Source organism: Babylonia areolata, chromosome 25 (assembly GCF_041734735.1).
Source record: "Babylonia areolata isolate BAREFJ2019XMU chromosome 25, ASM4173473v1, whole genome shotgun sequence".
In the NCBI taxonomy this organism is placed as follows: Eukaryota; Metazoa; Mollusca; class Gastropoda; order Neogastropoda; family Buccinidae; genus Babylonia; species Babylonia areolata.
This window is the reverse complement of record NC_134900.1, coordinates 19,521,126-19,541,125: the sequence shown is the minus strand read 5'-3', so window position 1 is coordinate 19,541,125 and position 20,000 is coordinate 19,521,126. Positions and strand designations below refer to the sequence as shown.

At 43.9% G+C, this 20,000-nt stretch overlaps 4 protein-coding genes across 4 annotated transcripts in view; 3 read left to right on the top strand and 1 right to left on the bottom strand.

Moving 5' to 3' along the window:
* Positions 1 to 1,937: 1,937 nt before the first annotated feature.
* On the top strand, positions 1,938 to 3,669 carry LOC143299869 (caveolin-1-like). The gene is made up of 2 exons (XM_076613363.1): positions 1,938 to 1,994; positions 3,346 to 3,669. Exons 1-2 carry the CDS (start codon positions 1,938 to 1,940, stop codon positions 3,667 to 3,669), a joined length of 381 nt encoding a protein of 126 aa, XP_076469478.1.
* A 4,495-nt stretch (positions 3,670 to 8,164) lies between these two features.
* LOC143299849 (caveolin-1-like) lies at positions 8,165 to 10,117 on the top strand. The gene is made up of 2 exons (XM_076613339.1): positions 8,165 to 8,230; positions 9,794 to 10,117. The coding sequence occupies exons 1-2, from the start codon at positions 8,174 to 8,176 to the stop codon at positions 10,115 to 10,117; spliced, it is 381 nt and encodes a 126-aa protein (XP_076469454.1). The 5' UTR covers positions 8,165 to 8,173.
* Positions 10,118 to 14,236: 4,119 nt separating this feature from the next.
* On the top strand, positions 14,237 to 16,186 carry LOC143299870 (caveolin-1-like). The gene is made up of 2 exons (XM_076613364.1): positions 14,237 to 14,302; positions 15,863 to 16,186. Exons 1-2 carry the CDS (start codon positions 14,246 to 14,248, stop codon positions 16,184 to 16,186), a joined length of 381 nt encoding a protein of 126 aa, XP_076469479.1. The 5' UTR covers positions 14,237 to 14,245.
* A 2,695-nt stretch (positions 16,187 to 18,881) lies between these two features.
* Positions 18,882 to 20,000, bottom strand: part of LOC143299527 (caveolin-1-like) — a 3,921-nt gene continuing 2,802 nt past the window's right edge. Inside the window, exon 2 of the mRNA XM_076612799.1 lies at positions 18,882 to 20,000. This exon is cut by the window's right edge and continues 1,135 nt beyond it. The gene's annotated coding sequence lies outside the window, so the exon portion shown is untranslated.

Below are 20,000 nucleotides of genomic sequence, written 5' to 3'. Positions count from 1 at the left end.
CAATCTGCTACACGAACGGCCAAGAGGTCTTCTGCTGCTGCAAAGGGTGCACTGCGGCTCTCATCTGTTAGGCCACGTCCTTTAACAGTCTCCTTTGTTGAGGCTTTGTTTCCAGGGATTTACAGATTACCGTGTGCCGTGTCGATGATTTTCAACCCAAGACTTAATCTTGCAACCGGTGTAAAGGTGAGGAAATGCCGGCTGTAATATTTGTCCGAGGGATTAGGTTTACTGGGTTAAATTCAATACTTTTTTTTTTTAATTAAACGCGTGAAGCTACGGCTTAGATGAGCGACTGAACTGGATTGGACTGTGATGCTTTGTCCCACTCTGTTTTTAACTGTGTCTTTACTGCCCCTTGCCATGTCCTATTCACTGTGTCGTTACTGCCCCTTGCCATATGTCCTATTCACTGTGACGTTACTGCCCCTTGCCATGTCCTATTCACTATGTCGTTACTGCCCCTTGCCATATGTCCTATTCACTATGTCGTTACTGCCCCTTGCCATGTCCTATTCACTGTGTCGTTACTGCCCCTTGCCATATGTCCTATTCACTGTGTCGTTACTGCCCCTTGCCATGTCCTATTCACTGTGTCGTTACTGCCCCTTGCCATGTCCTATTCACTGTGTCGTTACTGCCCCTTGCCATGTCCTATTCACTGTGTCGTTACTGCCCCTTGCCATGTCCTATTCACTGTGTCGTTACTGCCCCTTGCCATGTACTATTCGGAAAAATTACGACATCATAGTGACATCCACCTTTTTCTTCCAAGATAATTATGTTCAGCTAGTGTCAACGCTGAAAATGAAATCAATCACGAGACTGGTATATATATAGGTCCAAATGCTCAGCTTATATCACAGATTGACATAAGCTTACATTTTGGGCCAATAGCAAAGTGAGAGCTGTATGATCAGTAGTTTCTCTATTACAACGGGAAGTCATTTACAGCTTTGTCTTTTGTAAAGGACTAGAGCTCTCAAACTAGGAGCCAATATTGCACTGGCTCTTAGTGCTGCAGCCTTGGGAACACTGACACATAGACACACACACACACACACACACACACGCACACGCACGCGCACACACACATACACACAACACGCAACACACACACAGACACACAGACATACACACACGCGCGCGCGCGCGCGCGTGCGAAAAACAAACAAAAAGCAACCAAAAAACACGAACACCAACCACAATATTTATAGATATAAACGCTCTCTGTTTTTCTATGTGTATCTGTCTGTCTCTCTCTGTATCTATGTCTCTGTCTTTGTGTCTGTGTCTCTTCTCTGTATGTTTGTCTGTCTGTCCTCCTCCTCTCTCTCTTTCCCTTTCTCTTACAAGCCGCTAAACAAAAATATTGGATTCTGGGTGGAAGGACTGGCATGACAATATGTCCCACAGCGACAGATTTGCATAGTGTAGATGCTTTGAAACAACATACAGGATGGAACAAAATATTGGCATAAAAATAGAGTGCATGAAGTGAATTGTTTTCGGTTTCTCTGATAATGTTTGCCAGTATTCTTGAAGAGCACATGGTTGTTAAATCCTTTGTCAGTTTTGACATGATATAAAAGTTATTGTAGTATGCTGATTATGGAAACTCCTCCAGTAAGGTGCAAAACCTCAGTCTGAATGAAACATTCGTATTCGTGTTCTCTCCAAAGCCCACCCCCTCACGTGACACACACCAGCATTGGCCAAAGCCTCTCCTGTTCACGACCTTCCTAAAGTCGTTGCCTTTTAAGTTGACTGTGAGGTAATAGGTAATATCTAAATCCTTGGAGACAAATCCACAACAGTGCGGGGTTAAGATACAACCAGGCAGAGTTTTAACCATTAAGCCTCGCGACCAGTGAGCAGTTGATCACTTGAAGTCGGACCGTTCACCAGACCACTCGCAGTCCTCTTTCGAAGTCACCATGGCCGATCTCGATCTTGTCAACCGCGATCCCAACAACATCAATGACCACCTCAAGGTATGGTTGGTTGTTTTCACGTTTGCACCTTTTATTGTGGAACAATATCTGAAATAGCTATAGCGAAAAACGTCATTCCCCCCCTTTTTTTGTCTGAACTCAGTGTGCAGCGAGTTTCTTCCACTTAACAAAAAATCATAGAATGATTTATTCGGTGTGGTAGAAAAATGAAGAATTCAACTTTTGGTGTAAAGTCCGCGAGGTATTTCCGTCCAGACCTTGATTTTAGGTCAAAATGAGTACAACAAATGTTTTCAAGGAGCGAACGCTTTTTATGTTTCAAATCATTTTTAGGAATCGAATGCTGATCTGTTTGACTGATACCGTTCCTTTGGGTGCTAACCTAGGCATCGTTTCAGAAGAAAACAATCAACAAAAGCTATGTGCATATAACAACAAATAGCAAGTATATACCTGGACATGGTCATGAATGAGCCTTTTGAAGACTTTTTCTGAAGAAATTTACTTGAGAAGAAATGGAATATCATGAAAAAGCTCCCTTTATAATTTTCTTCCACTTTGGATGGATATAATTTGTATAATGATTTAGCCTGTTGATATGCCATTTATAAAACTTTTTAGGATATCCCGAAACTGGCAACTTTGGTTGATGGATGATTGCGACATTCGTTTCAGAAATTTGAGATTATTCATCACACTATTTCAATTGCCTCTATATGTATATGTTTTTTTCGACGCCTCTCCGCCTGCCTTATTAGTGTCTAGATTTATAATTGATTCTCTCTCTCTCTCTCTCTCTCTCTCTCTCTCTCTCTCTCTCTCACTCACTCACTCACTCTCCCCCCTCTCTTTTTCTCTCTCTCTATTTCCTACACACATACTGTGTGTGCTGGCAGCTGTGTTACAAAACGTGAAATATAATCAAACACAAGACTCGATCTTGCCAGAGAATTGTCATCTACCGAAAAAGTTTTCATAATACGATCAAAGCCTGCATTTTTATTCTCTTGTCCATGCGTAAATGGACTCTGAGTAAATCAACCACGGAATCAGCGAATTTTTTCACCCTTTTCGTGAATATCTATGTGTCCCTGTGTAGAATGGAAAGCTGTGTATATCTGTAGAAAAGAAAGTGCACCACAATACCCACAGCCCTATTTCCCCAGCTGCCTTCATGTTTCCTGCCTATCAATATGTCAAACATTTCTTGAAATCTGTAGGACTCTGTACTTTTGTGACAAAAATATATCAATTTCGTTTCTTTACTTGTTCGTTTGCTCGCTCGTTTTGTGTGTTCCTAAAACCGAAATGCAACACACAAAGTTACGAAGACACAGTGACAAGCAGTCCTTTCATTTGCCGGTGTACATTCAACCCCATCTCTTTTTAGGTCGCTTTCGAGGATATCCTGGCTGAGCCAGAGGGTATCCGGTCCATGGACTGCGTGTGGTCCAACTCCTACAGATGCTTCAACTGCTGCAAGGACATCTGCTACATGCTCCACACCCTCTGCTTCGGCATCTGCATCGCCATGGAGTGGGGCGAGGAGTTCGCTCAGATCGCCTTCATCCACATCTGGTACATCACTCCCTTGTTCAAGATGCTGGAGATCAACTGTGGCTGTCTGAAGAAGGTGTACGGGTTGTGCGTGCACTGCTGTCTGGATCCTTGCTGTGAGGCCTGCGGTCTGCTCTTCACTGCCTTCAAAAAATGATAACTTTCGTTGAATCTACATAAGAACAAGAAATGAGGTATACATGCTCTGGATAGCAGGTTACCCCCCCCCCCGCCCCCCCCCCTTCCTCATCCCACCATTTACCCCCACCCCCTAACCTTTCAGCCGTTTGCTGGACGTAGTACAAAACTACTAATGTCTCCAACAGGACTTCTATTGTTGTCTTTGTATTGTTGTTTTGTTATTTGGTGCCTGTTGTTCAGGGCTGTACAATTCTCTCCAGAAACAAATGAAAAAAATAACAATCTATCATATGGCATTTCCTTAACTCTTGTCAGCTTAGCTTCTTTCTCAACAATCGTTTAATTTTGATGGTGGATTCCCAACACCACGAGTCTCTCAGGACTTTCGGTTTTGTGTGTCAGTGTGATGTATAGGTAACACAGTATATCTGTGATGTGTCAGTCTGTTCTAAAAGGTTTCTCTCTGATTCTGCCTGACACTGCACCAGTGGAGAGGTCACACGATGTGGAGGACCATTGACCTACACGGGAAGTGTTGAGGGAGAACATTGTGTCTGACTGTGTGAATGCAGATTAAACATCATTGAGTGATCCCAATGGATCGGGTGTGTTTATGTTGTGTTCTTTGTTTGACTGCTTCTCTTTTCTTTTTCTTTTCCCTCCTGTTTCCCTGATTGTCTTGTCGCTCCACTCTCTATCTCTCTCTCTCTCTCTCTCTCTCTCTCTCTCGCTCCGCTCTCTCTCTCTCTCTCTCTCGCTCCGCTCTCTCTCTCTCTCTCGCTCCGCTCTCTGTCTCTCGCTCTCTCTCTCTCGCTCCGCTCTCTCTCACTCCGCTCTCTCGCTCCGCTCTCTGTCTCTCGCTCTCTCTCTCTCGCTCCGCTCTCTCTCACTCCGCTCTCTCGCTCCGCTCTCTCGCTCCGCTCTCTCTCTCTCGCTCTCTCTCTCTCTCGCTCCACTCTCTCTCTCTCTCTCTCGCTCCACTCCCTCTCTCTCGCTCTCTCTCTTTCGCTCCGCTCTCTCTTTCTCTCTTGCTCTCTCTCTCTCTCGCTCCGCTCTCTCTTTCTCTTCTCTCTCTCTCTCTCCTCTCTCTCTCTCTCTCTCTCTCTTGCTCTCTCTCTCTCTCTGCTCTCTCTCTCTCTCTCTCCGCTCTCTCTCTCGCTCCGCTCTCTCTCTCTCTCGCTCCGCTCTCTCTCTCGCTCCGCTCTCTCTCTCTTGCTCTCTCTCTCGCTTTGTCTCTATTGCTCTCTCTCTCTCTCGCTCCGCTCTCTCTCTCTCGCTCTCTCTCTCTCTCTTGCTCTCTCTCTCTTGCTCTCTCTCTCTCTCGCTCCGCTCTCTCTCTCTCTCTCGCTCTCTCGCTCTCGCTCTATCTCGCTCCGCTCTCTCTCTCTCTTGCTCTCTCTCTCTCTCTCTTGCTCTCTCTCTCTCTCTCTCTCGCTCCGCTCTCTCTATCTTGCTCTCTCTCTCTCTCTCTCTCGCTCCGCTCTCTCTCTCTCTCTCGCTCTCTCGCTCTCGCTCTATCTCGCTCCGCTCTCTCTCTCTCTTGCTCTCTCTCTCTCTCTCTTGCTCTCTCTCTCTCTCTCTCTCGCTCCGCTCTCTCTATCTTGCTCTCTCTCTCTCTCTCTCTCTCTCTCGCTCCGCTCTCTCTCTCTCTCTTCTCTCTCTCTCTCTCTCTCTTCTTTCTTCTCCCATCTCCTCCTCTTTCCCTTCCTACAGTTTTGTCTTCTGTTTCCATTTACGAAAATAAAGTCATAGAATATCACTAATGCGCAGCTGAATTCACAGCCCACACACGAAGACAAGATAGTAGAGGGGTGGGAGTGGGGGTGTCACACTAAGTATGTAACTGAGTAATTATTCTCGTTAGTTTGGGGGCATATTATGTGGTGTCCTGCGTATTCTGAATCAGGGCAGGCACTACAGTACACCCTCGAAACAACTCGCAGCAGCGCAGGATCTCCTCTGGTGTAGGGCCTCCTGGCGACCTAACATTGATTTTGGAATTCATTTTCACGGCTCCGCTACATGCAGTTCTATCTCTTTCCTTCTTTCATTATTTAACTTAAAAAAAATCTCACATCATAATGAAGGGTGTATTTTTGCACTGAAAGCATTTTACCCATGCATCATGTCAGTTGAATCATTCTTAACTCGCCATACAATGTACATTTATCCTGTTACCAGTATAAGACGTGCGTCATTACAAACCAGTTTCAGTTTTCAATTCCAAGGTGTCAACAGCTGCGGACTGATCCATATACGCTACACCACATTTGTTGTACACACACACACACACACACACACACACACACACACACACACACACACACACACATACACACACACACACACACACGGGTGCAATAGCCGAATGACTAAAGCGTTGGACTTTCAATCTGATGGTCTCGGGTCCGAATCTCGGTATCGGTGCCTGGTGGGTAAAGGGTGGAGATTTTTCCGATCTCCCAGGTCAACATAATGTGCAGACCTGGTTGTGCCTGAACTCCCTTCGTGTGTATCCTCACGCAGAAATTAAATACGCACGTTAAAGATCCTGTAATCCATGTCAGCGTTCGGTGGGTTATGGAAACAAGAACATACCCAGCATGCACACCCCCTAAAACGGAGTATGGCTGCCTATATGGCGGAGGTAAATAAACAAAACGGTTATACACGTAAAATGTTAGATGTCTCTAAGTGTGTAGGCCTGCGTGCCTGAAATCCGATTGAATGACACAGGAAACGATTGATGAGTGCCCAATGGCAGCCGTCACTCAGCTCTACCCAGGTAGGCAGCCTGTTGTGCAAATGACCCCATGTTTGAAAGCGCGTAGAGCTTGGTCTCCGACCGAGGATAGGCGCTGTATAAGTATCCATATCATTCATCATTCATTCATTCATTCATTCATACATACACACATACATACATACACACACACGCACACACACATACATACATACATACATACACTGTAAAACGGTCAAAATATAAATGTATTGTCCCCCGCTTCCTTCCTCTCTCCATTCCGCTTTCCTCCCACAGTGAACAGATTTCTGTCGTTTTTACAGAAGCACACAATACTATTTCCTTACACTGCGTTCATAATCCGCTCGTTGTGTGAAAAACGAGGGGGTCTTAATTATAAGACCGTGCCCTGTCCACTTGTTCTTACCCTGGATAGAGATAGAGGGATGTTGTAACTCTCGCAATAGAGTGAACGACTGGCAGGGGAATTATCACGCTTTTTTTTTTTTTTTTTTTTTTTTTTTTGCAGTCCCACGTTTTCTGGAAAAGAGAGAAAAGGCGTGGGGGCGCCCTCCACCCCTCCCCCTTCCACCCCTCCAGTCCTCCCCCTCCCCCCACCCTCTCCCGCGCTTTCTTTCAAAATGAGAGAAAGTGGGATTGCTAGAAAGCATGCGCAAGCACCGCCTCTCACTAGCAACTTCATACTGTGTGTGTGTGTGTGTGTGTGTGTGTGTGTGTGTGTGTGTGTGTGTGTGTGTGTGTGTGTGTGTGTGTGTGTGTGTGTGTGTGTGTGTGTGTGTGTGTGTGTGTGTGTGTGTGTGTGTGTGATATGACAGAATGTTCCAGTTATGATCAGTCACGAAATAGATATGTTCCTAAAAAATATTTATCTTCAAAATCGGTTTTTAATTTTTGTAGTATGCTCAAAGGAGAAAAAAAATCATTCCAGCTGTAAGTAAGATGATCAGATTTGCAAATGTTGCCTAGCTACACTTCTGGAGTTGAAACACATTTGTGTTTTCTCAACTTTTATGTGACATTGTTGTGTATTTGGAAATGTTTGTTCTGGGCATGAAAACATTATTTTGCAGTAATCCTCCATACACCAATAGGAGTGAAAGTATAATTAAAACCTGAAACGTGTGTGTGTGTGTGTGTGTGTGTGTGTGTGTGTGTGTGTGTGTGTGTGTGTGTGTGTGTGTGTGTGTGTGTGTGTGTGTGTGTCCATAATGTTTTAATTCCAATATAATGTTGTAAAACAAAGGCAAATGAGATGTCGGCGGTACATTACTATACCAAAGATGATCATTTCCATTCCACAACCATGAAGAAATAAGAAATAAGTCGTTCCCATTCTCACCAGTCTTGTTTTGTTGTTGTTTTTTCTCTCCCTTCCACATTTGAGTGATGATATGGGTGCTAGTCTTTTGTATGAGACGATAAACCGAGGTCCCGTGTACAGCATGCACTTAGCGCACATGAAAGAACCCACGGCAACAAAAGGGTTCTCTCTGGCAAAATTCTTTCCAGTGGAGAGCAGGCCGTGAACGCGGGCACTAATGCAAACAGTCTCGCGTAATCTATCCACTGCTGGATTATCGCTTAATCTCAGTTAATCTGTAAATCCGTAGAGACTAATGCCCAAACAACTGAGAGCGACACTTTTTCGATCGCCAGATTTGCTCTTTGAACACTCACTTTGGCAGTTGGAGCTTGAGCAGTCGAAGCCTGACCATCTGTTTGCGTGTGGAGCAGATCTTCCATCTCCAAAGTCACCATGGCTGATCTCGACCTCGTCAACCGTGACCCCAACAACATCAATGACCACTTGAAGGTAACAATTGATTTCCTTTTTGTTGTATGTATTTTGAAAAGCGTTGTTCTAGAAAGACAGTGATATTAATTTGAAGACGTCGAGTCCAGTAATGTGCAGTTGGTAACGTGAGGGTAACAACGAGCGATGAGACATACAAACACACCATGAATGAATGCCCGTAGATATATAAACATACACGACAGGACATTGTACTACATTTCTGTCTTGCTTATTAATGTTTTTTCTCTTCATGTGCAATGACAGTGCTTTCAGAATGAACGGGGAATAAATGTGAATATACCCAGCATTACAATGAATATAAGGAAACAAAGAAAGAATTGCAAATGCTCACGTGTATTTTAGATTTTAGATTCGTTCCAGAAGGCAAAATGTGGGAGAGTAGCATACAAAGTGCCTTTAGAACGAATTGAGCTTAATTTTGTTTTCATATAAAGGATGGTTGCAGTTGAATGAATGAAACTCAGAAGCAAAATAGCCGATCATTGTGTAATCAAAAATACTGCATCACTAAACTAAAACATGGAAGAGTTATCTTTGTAACTTAAAAATTAGATATCTGTCCAAAGTTTTACAAAAGCAGTGCAAAAACACCAAAATTTCTTTCCGTCGAAACTGAGCGTCTTGCATATTTATTGTATATTTGCTCTTTTGTGCGAAGGGTGGGGAGTAAATTTCTTTTATGTGCACTAGAACTTTTTGTCTGTTCCTTTGTACAGGTAAGTTATCTTACATCATTTTAAAATCCTATTACCGACTTCAAAAAACAGTTCCTTTCTCTTCGGATCTGTATTGCATTGAGCCTGTGTCAGTCTCCCTCACCAAATATGGAATCATCACATTGACACAAGTGAACAATGATACTTGTATGTATGTTTTTTTGTGGACATGTTCTCAAACATTATTTGTAAAGAAACGTGGGAGGATTACATCTGGACAGGTCTAACCCAAAGTGAGACAGTCAAAACGATAGACAACAGCGGGGGATGGAGGCTGGTTGCTATTTGTGCGGTGCCCCTACGGTCTTCGAGACTGCGGGATGGCTAACTAGCTGACTAGATGGCTAGCTCGATAGGTAAATAGATAGATGGATATCTCACTTGAACGTGCACCGTTTCAGTCACAAATCATGTTGTCAATGTGATGTTGTGTCCGTTGTGTGTGACGTCAAAAGAGGATGATGTACACTTTGTTCTCTGCTCCTCCAAGACTTAACGAAATTAGAGGTAAATGTGTACATCCTAAATGTTACAGAGACTCTTATCTGTTTGTCTGTTGCTGTCATGCACGAAGCTTGATGTTATATGTAATCTTGGGGTCTTTGTTTTTGTTTTTTGTTGTTGTTGTTTGTAAAAGGCTTACAGATACACAGAAACAACCGTTTTGTTGTCTCTTGTTTCATCTATCTGCAGTTTGTGTTTATTACTCAAATACTCCTGTATGAGGGGCTATGGACTATATGAACAAACCATTTATTCGTTCATTCATTCTCACTCACCACTCACTCACTCACTCACTCACACACACGTGTGCATTTACTGACTTTTCTTCGTTTTCATGAAGGTCGCTTTCGAGGATATCCTGGCTGAGCCAGAGGGTATCCGGTCCATGGACTGCGTGTGGACCAACTCCTACAGATGCTTCAACTGCTGCAAGGACATCTGCTACATGCTCCACACCCTCTGCTTCGGCATCTGCATCGCCATGGAGTGGGGCGAGGAGTTCGCTCAGATCGCCTTCATCCACATCTGGTACATCACTCCCTTGTTCAAGATGCTGGAGATCAACTGTGGCTGTCTGAAGAAGGTGTACGGGTTGTGTGTGCACTGCTGCCTGGATCCTTGCTGTGAGGCCTGCGGTCTGTGCTTCACTGCCTTCAAGAAATGATAACTTTCGTTGAATCTACATAAGAACAAGAAATGAAGTATACATGCTCTGGATAGCAGGTTACCCCCCCCCCCCCGCCCCCGCCCCCTTCCCCATCCCACCATTTACCCCCACCCCCTAATCTTTCAGCCGTTTGCTGGACGTAGTACAAAACTACTAATGTCTCCAACAGGACTTCTATTGTTGTCTTTGTTTTGCTGTTTTGTTATTTGGTACCTGTGGTTCAGGGCTGTACAATTCTCTCCAGAAACAAATGAAAAGAATAACGATCTATCATATGGCATTTCGTTAACTCTTGTCAGCTTAGCTTCTTTCTCAACAATCGTTTAATTTTGATGGTGGATTCCCAACACCACGAGTCTCTCAGGACTTTCGGTTTTGTGTGTCAGTGTGATGTATAGGTAACATAGTATATCTGTGATGTGTCAGTCTGTTCTAAAAGGTTTCTCTCTGATTCTGCCTGACACTGCACCAGTGGAGAGGTCACACGATGTGGAGGACCATTGACCTACACGGGAAGTGTTGAGGGAGAACATTGTGTCTGACTGTGTGAATGCAGATTAAACATCATTGAGTGATCCCAATGGATCGGGTGTGTTTATGTTGTGTTCTCTGTTTGACTGCTTCTCTTTTCTTTTTCTTTTCCCTCCTGTTTCCCTGATTGTCTTGTCGCTCCACTCTCTCTCTCTCTCGCTCTCTCTCTCTCTCTCTCTCTCGCTCCACTCTCTCTCTCTCTCGCTCCGCTCTTTCTCTCTCGCTCTCTCTCTCTCTCTCTCTCTCTCTCTCTCTCTCTCTCTCTCTCTCTCTCTCTCTCTCTCTCTCTCTCTCTCGCTCTCTCTCTCGCTCCGCTCTCTCTCTCTCTCTCTCTCTCGCTCCGCTCTCTCTCTCTCGCTCCGCTCTCTCTCTCTCTCTTGCTCTCTCTCTCTCTCGCTCCGCTCTCTCTCTCTCTCTCTCGCTCTCTCTCTCTCTCGCTCTCTCTCTCTCTCTCTCGCTCCGCTCTCTCTCGCTCCGCTCTCTCTCTCTCGCTCTCTCTCTCGCTCAGCTCTCTCTCTCGCTCGCTCTCTCTCTCTCGCTCCGCTCTCTCTCTCGCTCCGCTCTCTCTCTGTTGCTCTCTCTCTCTCACTCCGTTCTCTCTCTCTCTTGCTCTCTCTCTCTGTCCGCTCTCTCTCTCTCTCTCTCTCTCTCTCTCTCTCTCGCTCCGCTCTCTCTCTCTCTCTCTCTCTCTCTCTCTCGCTCCGCTCTCTCTCTCTCTCTCTCTCTCTCTCGCTCCGCTCTCTCTCTCTCTCTTTCTTTCTTTCTCCCCATCTCCTCCTCTTTCCCTTCCTACAGTTTTGTCTGCTGCTTCCATTTACGAAAATAAATTCATAGAATATCACTAATGCGCAGCTGAATTCACAGCCCACACACGAAGACAAGATAGTAGAGGGGTGGGAGTGGGGGTGTCACACTAATTATGTAACTGAGTAATTTCTCTCGTTAGTTTGGGGGCATATTATGTGGTGTCCTGTGTATTCTGAATCAGGGCAGGCACTACAGTACACCCTCGAAACAACTCGCAGCAGCGCAGGATCTCCTCTGGTGTAGGGCCTCCTGGCGACCTAACATTGATTTTTTAATTCTTTTTCACGGCTCCGCTACATGCAGTTCTATCTCTTTCCGTCTTCTTTCATTATTTAACTTTTAAAAAATCTCACATCATAATGAAGGGTGTATATTTGCACTGAAAGCATTTTACCCATGCATCATGTCAGTTGAATCATTCTTAACTCGCCATACAATGTACATTTATCCTGTTACCAGTATAAGACGTGCGTCATTACAAACCAGTTTCAGTTTTCAGTTCCAAGGTGTCAACAGCTGCGGACTGATCCATATACGCTACACCACATTTGTTGTACACACACACACACACACACACACACACACACACACACACACACACACACACACACACACACACACACACACACACACACACACACACACACACACGGGTGCAATAGCCGAATGACTAAAGCGTTGGACTTTCAATCTGATGGTCTCGGGTCCGAATCTCGGTATCGGTGCCTGGTGGGTAAAGGGTGGAGATTTTTCCGATCTCCCAGGTCAACATAATGTGCAGACCTGGTTGTGCCTGAACTCCCTTCGTGTGTATCCTCACGCAGAAATTAAATACGCACGTTAAAGATCCTGTAATCCATGTCAGCGTTCGGTGGGTTATGGAAACAAGAACATACTCAGCATGCACACCCCCTAAAACGGAGTATGGCTGCCTATATGGCGGAGGTAAATAAACAAAACGGTTATACACGTAAAATGTTAGATGTCTCTAAGTGTGTAGGCCTGCGTGCCTGAAATCCGATTGAATGACACAGGAAACGATTGATGAGTGCCCAATGGCAGCCGTCACTCAGCTCTACCCAGGTAGGCAGCCTGTTGTGCAAATGACCCCATGTTTGAAAGCGCGTAGAGCTTGGTCTCCGACCGAGGATAGGCGCTGTATAAGTATCCATATCATTCATCATTCATTCATTCATTCATTCATACATACACACATACATACATACACACACACGCACACACACACATACATACATACATACATACATACATACATACATACACATTCCGATTATAACATTATCTTGGCTGTAAAACGGTCAAAATATAAATGTATTGTCCCCCGCTTCCTTCCTCTCTCCATTCCGCTTTCCTCCCACAGTGAACAGATTTCTGTCGTTTTTACAGAAGCACACAATACTATTTCCTTACACTGCGTTCATAATCCGCTCGTTGTGTGAAAAACGAGGGGGTCATAATTATAAGACCGTGCCCTGTCCAGTTGTTCTCACCCTGGATAGAGATAGAGGGATGTTGTAACTCTCGCAATAGAGTGAAAGACTGGCAGGGGAATTATCACGCTTTCTTTTCTTTTTTTTCTTTTTTTTTTCTGCAGTCCCACGTTTTCTGGAAAAGAGAGAAAAGGCGTGGGGGCGCCCTCCACCCCTCCCCCCTCCACCCCTCCAGTCCTCCCCTCCCCCCACCCTCTCCCGCGCTTTCTTTCAAAATGAGAGAAAGTGGGATTGCTAGAAAGCATGCGCAAGCACCGCCTCTCACTAGCAACTTCATACTGTGTGTGTGTGTGTGTGTGTGTGTGTGTGTGTGCGTGTGATATGACAGAATGTTCCAGTTATGATCAGTCACGAAATAGATATGTTCCTAAAAAATATTTGTCTCCAAAATCGGTTTTTAATTTTTGTAGTATGCTCACAGGAGACAAAAAATCATTCCAGCTGTAAGTAAGATGATCAGGTTTGCAAATGTTGCCTAGCTACACTTCTGGAGTTGAAACACATTTGTGTTTTCTCAACTTTTATGTGACATTGTTGTGTATCTGGAAATGTTTGTTCTGGGCATGAAAACATTATTTTGCAGTAATCCTCCATACACCAATAGGAGTGAAAGAATAGTTAAAATTTGAAACTTGAAACGTGTGTGTGTGTGTGTGTGTGTGTGTGTGTGTGTGTGTGTGTGTGTGTGTGTGTGTGTGTGTGTGTGTGTGTGTGTGTGTGTGTCCATAATGTTTTAATTCCAATATAATGTTGTAAAACAAAGGCAAATGAGATGTCGGCGGTACATTACTATACCAAAGATGATCATTTCCATTCCACAACCATGAAGAAATAAGAAATAAGTCGTTCCCATTCTGACCGGTCTTGTTTTGTTGTTGTTTTTTCTCTCCCTTCCACATTTGAGTGATGATATGGGTGCTAGTCTTTTGTATGAGACGATAAACCGAGGTCCCGTGTACAGCATGCACTTAGCGCACATGAAAGAACCCACGGCAACAAAAGGGTACTCCCTGGCAAAATTCTTTCCAGTGGAGAGCAGGCCGTGAACGCGGGCACTAATGCAAACAGTCTCGCGTAATCTATCCACTGCTGGATTATCGCTTAATCTCAGTTAATCTGTAAATCCGTAGAGACTAATGCCCAAACAACTGAGAGCGACACTTTTTCGATCGCCAAATTTGCTCTTTGAACACTCACTTTGGCAGTTGGAGCTTGAGCAGTCGAAGCCTGACCATCTGTTTGCGTGTGGAGCAGATCTTCCATCTCCAAAGTCACCATGGCTGATCTCGACCTCGTCAACCGTGACCCCAACAACATCAATGACCACTTGAAGGTAACAATTGATTTCCTTTTTGTTGTATGTATTTTAAAAAGCGTTGTTCTAGAAAGACAGTGATATTAATTTGAAGACGTCGAGTCCAGTAATGTGCAGTTGGTAACGTGAGGGTAACAACGAGCGATGAGACATACAAACACACCATGAATGAATGCCCGTAGATATATAAACATACACGACAGGACATTATACTACATTTCTGTCTTGCTTATTAATGTTTTTTCTCTTCATGTGCAATGACAGTGCTTTCAGAATGAACGGGGAATAAATGTGAATATACCCAGCATTACAATGAATATAAGGAAACAAAGAAAGAATTGCAAATGCTCACGTGTATTTTAGATTTTAGATTCGTTCCAGAAGGCAAAATGTGGGAGAGTAGCATACAAAGTGCCTTTATAACGAATTGAGCTTAATTTTGTTTTCATATAAAGGATGGTTGCAGTTGAATGAATGAAACTCAGAAGCAAAATAGCCGATCATTGTGTAATCAAAAATACTGCATCACTAAACTAAAACATGGAAGAGTTATCTTTGTAACTTAAAAATTAGATATCTGTCCAAAGTTTTACAAAAGCAGTGCAAAAACACCAAAATTTCTTTCCGTCGAAACTGAGCGTCTTGCATATTTATTGTATATTTGCTCTTTTGTGCGAAGGGTGGGGAGTAAATTTCTTGTATGTGCGCTAGAAATTTTTGTCTGTTCCTTTGTACAGGTAAGTTATCTTACATCATTTTAAAATCCTATTACCGACTTCAAAAAAAAGTTCCTTTCTCTTCGGATCTGTATTGCATTGAGCCTGTGTCAGTCTCCCTCACCAAATATGGAATCATCACATTGACACAAGTGAACAATGATACTTGTATGTACGTTTTTTGTGGACATGTTCTCAAACATTATTTGTAAAGAAACGTGGGAGGATTACATCTGGACAGGTCTAACCCAAAGTGAGACAGACAAAACGACAGACAACAGCGGGGGATGGAGGCTGGTTGCTATTTGTGGGGTGCCCCCATGGTCTACGAGACTGCGGGATGGCTAACTAGCTGGCTAGATGGCTAGCTCGATAGGTAGATAGATAGATGGATATCTCACTTGAACGTGCACCGTTTCAGTCACAAATCATGTTGTCAATGTGATGTTGTGTCCGTTGTGTGTGACGTCAAAAGAGGATGATGTACACTTTGTTCTCTGCTGTCCGAGACTTAACGAAATTAGAGGTAAATGTGTACATCCTAAATGTTACAGAGACTCTTATCTGTTTGTTGCTGTCATGCACGAAGCTTGATGTTATATGTAATCTTGGGGTCTTTGTTTTTGTGTTTTGTTGTTGTTGTTGTTTGTAAAAGGCTTACAGATACACAGAAACAACAACCGTTTTGTTGTCTCTTGTTTCATCTATCTGCAGTTTGTGTTTATTACTCAAATACTCCTGTATGAGGGGCTATGGCCTATATGAACAAACCATTTATTCGTTCATTCATTCTCACTCACCACTCACTCACTCACTCACACACGCGTGTTACATTTACTGACTTTTCTTCGTTTTCATGAAGGTCGCTTTCGAGGATATCCTGGCTGAGCCAGAGGGTATCCGGTCCATGGACTGCGTGTGGACCAACTCCTACAGATGCTTCAACTGCTGCAAGGACATCTGCTACATGCTCCACACCCTCTGCTTCGGCATCTGCATCGCCATGGAGTGGGGCGAGGAGTTCGCTCAGATCGCCTTCATCCACATCTGGTACATCACTCCCTTGTTCAAGATGGTGGAGATCAACTGTGGCTGTCTGAAGAAGTTGTACGGGTTGTGCGTGCACTGCTGCCTGGATCCTTGCTGTGAGGCCTGCGGTCTACTCTTCACTGCCTTTCAAAAGTAGAATCCGAATGTCACACTTCTTGCTTTGACAGCGAGACTTACCCATCTGTATCAGACTGTGCTGTTTGGACAGTGTTTCGTTTCGCTTTTCTTCCGCTCTGCCTTTTGTTCCTGTGAAGATCTTTCAGGTGTTTCTCCATGCATGAAACCATGGTTTTTTCTGTCTTGCAAATTAAAGACTTCAACGTTTTCCTAAGAAGCGATCTGTATCATGTACTTTTTCTGCCTGACACTTTCCTCTCAAAACGGGCAATAGTGTGTGTTTGCGTTTCACTCATACTTTAGTTTGCTAATCTCAGTTGTTGAAGTTTTTTAAATACTTTTTTTTGGTGGAGATGGATTCGTAACTCAAGCATGTAAGCATGTATCATGACGTTTCTAATATCCATGTCTTTATCACTATTCTCTGCGGGTTATATGATACTTCAAGCCATTGTGTTTGGTGTCAGATGGCTCATTTCAGCGCTGAATCCCCCTGCCTGTGGAGAGGACCTGTGGCCAGGAACAGTGACTCACGGGGAAGGGGGTCCTTGTGCTTCTTCTTGTGGCAATAAAGTTACCTGTGTGTCTCTGAAGTGGGTTTCTTGAGGCGCAGTGCGTGTGTGTGTGTGTGTGTGTGTGTGTGAATGGCTTTCTACTGTCACTCGCAATAAGCCGAAAAGTCATTCACCGCTTGTCTTGACTTCCGTTGCATTGGTGAGTCTCGCTTGACTTTCCCGTTCCACTTGACTAAAGACAAATAAAATGATTACATGGTAGCGGTGTCCCAAACAGAAACCTGTCCGTGAAGAAGTAAGCGTTTCGAGAAAAATGTACGACCGAGGATTGAATAATGCCAGCGATGACATCTAGAGGTACTATCATGGATAGTTAAGAGACACGGCGGACCACTGAAATTACTAGAAACCATTACAGTTGACAGGCACCACTAAGGATATTACAGGGACGTTCTGAAACACTATGGATTTTACAAAGGTATTATGGTTCGCTCAGGGCCATCACTATGGAGATTACAGAAACGTCAGGAACCATTGCTTTGGGGATCACTAGGGACATCGCTGAGACATCAAGGATCACGAGCGACATCGCTGTAACGTTAGGGATCACTAGGGATATCGCTGTGACATCAAGGATCACGATGGACACCCCTGTAACATAAGGGATCACTGGGGACACCGCTGTATTATTAGGGATCACTAGGGACACAAAAATTACTTTGGGGATCACTAGGGATATCGCTGTGACATCAACGATCACTGGGGACATCGCTTTAACGTTAGGGATCACTAGGATCATCGCTTTAACGTTAGGGATCACTGGGGACATCGCTGTGACATCAAGGATCACGAGGGACATCGCTTTAACGTTAGGGATCACTAGGGACATCGCTGTGACATCAGGGACAACGAGGGACACCCCTGTAACATGAGGGATCACTGGGGACATCGCTGTAACATTAGGGATCACTAGGGACACAATAATTACTTTGGGGATCACTGGTGACATCGCTGTGACATCAAGGATCACGAGTGACATCGCTTTAACGTTAGGGATCACTAGGGTCATCGTTGTAACGTTAGGGATCACTAGGGATATCGCTGTGACATCAAGGATCATTAGGGACATCGCTTTAACGTTAGGGATCACTAGGGTCATCGCTTTAACGTTAGGGATCACTAGGGACATCGCTGTAACGTTAGGGATCACTAGGGACATCGCTGTAACGTTAGGGATCACTAGGGACATCGCTGTAACGTTAGGGATCACTAGGGACATTGCTGTAACATTAGGATCACTTGGGACACAACAGTTACTTTGGGGATCACAAGGTACACCGCATTGATATAAGAGATCACTATGGACCGGAGAGGCACTGGAGGCATACGGTGTCGTCAGAACAAGGAACTACTACAGACACCACAGTGATGTTATCAACCATGAGGGTCACTACAGGCAGACAATGCACGACAAATGATAACAGTTTTCTGGAACTCCCCTCTTCTTCTTCCTCTCTCTACCTCCTCCCTGTCGCTCTGTCTGCCTGTCTACTTGCCGGGTGCAATAGCCGAGTGGTTAAAGCGTTGGATTTTCAATCTGAGGGACCTGCTAGTGCCTGAACCCCCTTTGTGTGTATATATGTGATCAAATATTCACGTCAACGATCCTGAAATCCATGTCAGCTTTCGGTGGTGTATGGAAACGAGAAGATTCCCAGCATGCACCCCGCCCCCCGCCCCCCCCGCCCCCACCCCCGTTTACGGAGTATGGTTGCCTATAAGGCGGGGTAAATAAACAAAATGGTCATACACCTAAAGCGTCACATGTGTGTGTGTGTGTGTGTGTGTGTGTGTGTGTGTGTGTGTGTGACTGAATCCTGATTGAATGACACAGGAAAAACAGGATGAGCGCCCAATGGCAGCTTACCAGGTAGACAGCCTGTTATGCAAATGTCTCCGAGGTGGTTGGTTTGTTGTAAAGCGCTTAGAGTTTGGTCTCGGACCGAAGATAGGCGATGTATAAGTATCCATATCATCACCATCATCTGCCTGACTGTCTGTCTGACTGCCTGTCTGTCTATCTGTCTGACTGCCTGTCTCTCTGTGTGTCTGTGTGTCTGTCTGTCTGTCTGTCTCTCTCTCTCTCTCTCTCTCTCTCTCTCTCTCTCTCTCATAAAAGAAGCAACTTTATTTGCAGATAGCAATTTTTTTTATTTTGAAAATATTATGTCATTTACAATGGCAAGAGTACAATGGCACGCTGTAATACATAGGAAGTTTCGAATACTTTGATTAAACGATGTAAAGACAATGCGTACTTTTCAATGCTGAAGTGATAAAAAAGGTAGAGTTTTAAGCATTCATCTGCTTGGTTTTGTTGTTGATTGTGCTTTGTTAATATTCTTTTTATCTATTTACCAGTTGAACCGATGATTTCTGAATTCTTGATCCGAAGAAGGTTCACAATCTCACGCTTCTTTCGTTGATAGTTTTGATCCTCGCTTTCTTTGCCTCTTGATTCTGACTTCATTTGCATGGTAAACTAGATTAAAACACAAATACCACCCTTGATAATGGATCAACTCTATAATGCATTCCAAATGTTGATTTGGAATTTGGATCATTTTGAAAGTCCTTTGCGAAACACGTGGTGTGTTTTTAGGTGTGTTTTTTATGTTGTTTTTGTTTTTGTTCTATTCTGTACAATGGTGAAGAAATTTGAGCTATCTCTGTAAGGCTGAACATATGTAAACATGAAACAAAGTGCAAAAAAGGAAAAAAAATCTCGCATCATGCACGAAAGAGCTGATCACTATGTGTGTCAGTTAAACTGTCATCAAAATTATGCAGGTAGGTAAAGGAAGGCGTACATGATCACTCAGTAATAACTACAATGTTTGCAAATCACCTGTGTCTGGTGTCACTTAGATGAATGAAAACGTCTCTGGAATGCATTGGAATCACTCTGTTACGGGTTTTCTCATATACTGCTTAATTTTCACCAAACCTCTGCTCCAGTTTTGAACAAATGAATGCGCAATCAGTCTCTTACGTAATCGGTCAATAAGAAGATCAATCAATCAAGCGATCAAGTATACATATAAACAGGTAACTCTCTCTCTCTCTCTCTCTCTCTCTCTCGTCTTGTAATATTTTTCAATCCTCTGAGGGCTTTGTTTAGTCCCCAAAGTAATCATTGTTATCTGTACTCAACATTTCACAAGAGTCGGTCATTTTTCTGCTGCTGCTTGCTGCTTTCTTCATTGATTTTTCACACCGTGGATACGTATGTCTTCCTTAGCGCTTTCGTCTATCAAT

Bases quoted from the DNA above. Each gene is read 5' to 3' on its own strand.
- LOC143299869 (XM_076613363.1), top strand. From the start codon at position 1,938: ATGGCCGATCTCGATCTTGTCAACCGCGATCCCAACAACATCAATGAC. The intron at 1,995-3,345 runs GTATGGTTGGTT...ATCTCTTTTTAG, and splicing joins ACATCAATGACCACCTCAAG to GTCGCTTTCGAGGATATCCT.
- LOC143299849 (XM_076613339.1), top strand. From the start codon at position 8,174: ATGGCTGATCTCGACCTCGTCAACCGTGACCCCAACAACATCAATGAC. The intron at 8,231-9,793 runs GTAACAATTGAT...GTTTTCATGAAG, and splicing joins ACATCAATGACCACTTGAAG to GTCGCTTTCGAGGATATCCT.
- LOC143299870 (XM_076613364.1), top strand. From the start codon at position 14,246: ATGGCTGATCTCGACCTCGTCAACCGTGACCCCAACAACATCAATGAC. The intron at 14,303-15,862 runs GTAACAATTGAT...GTTTTCATGAAG, and splicing joins ACATCAATGACCACTTGAAG to GTCGCTTTCGAGGATATCCT.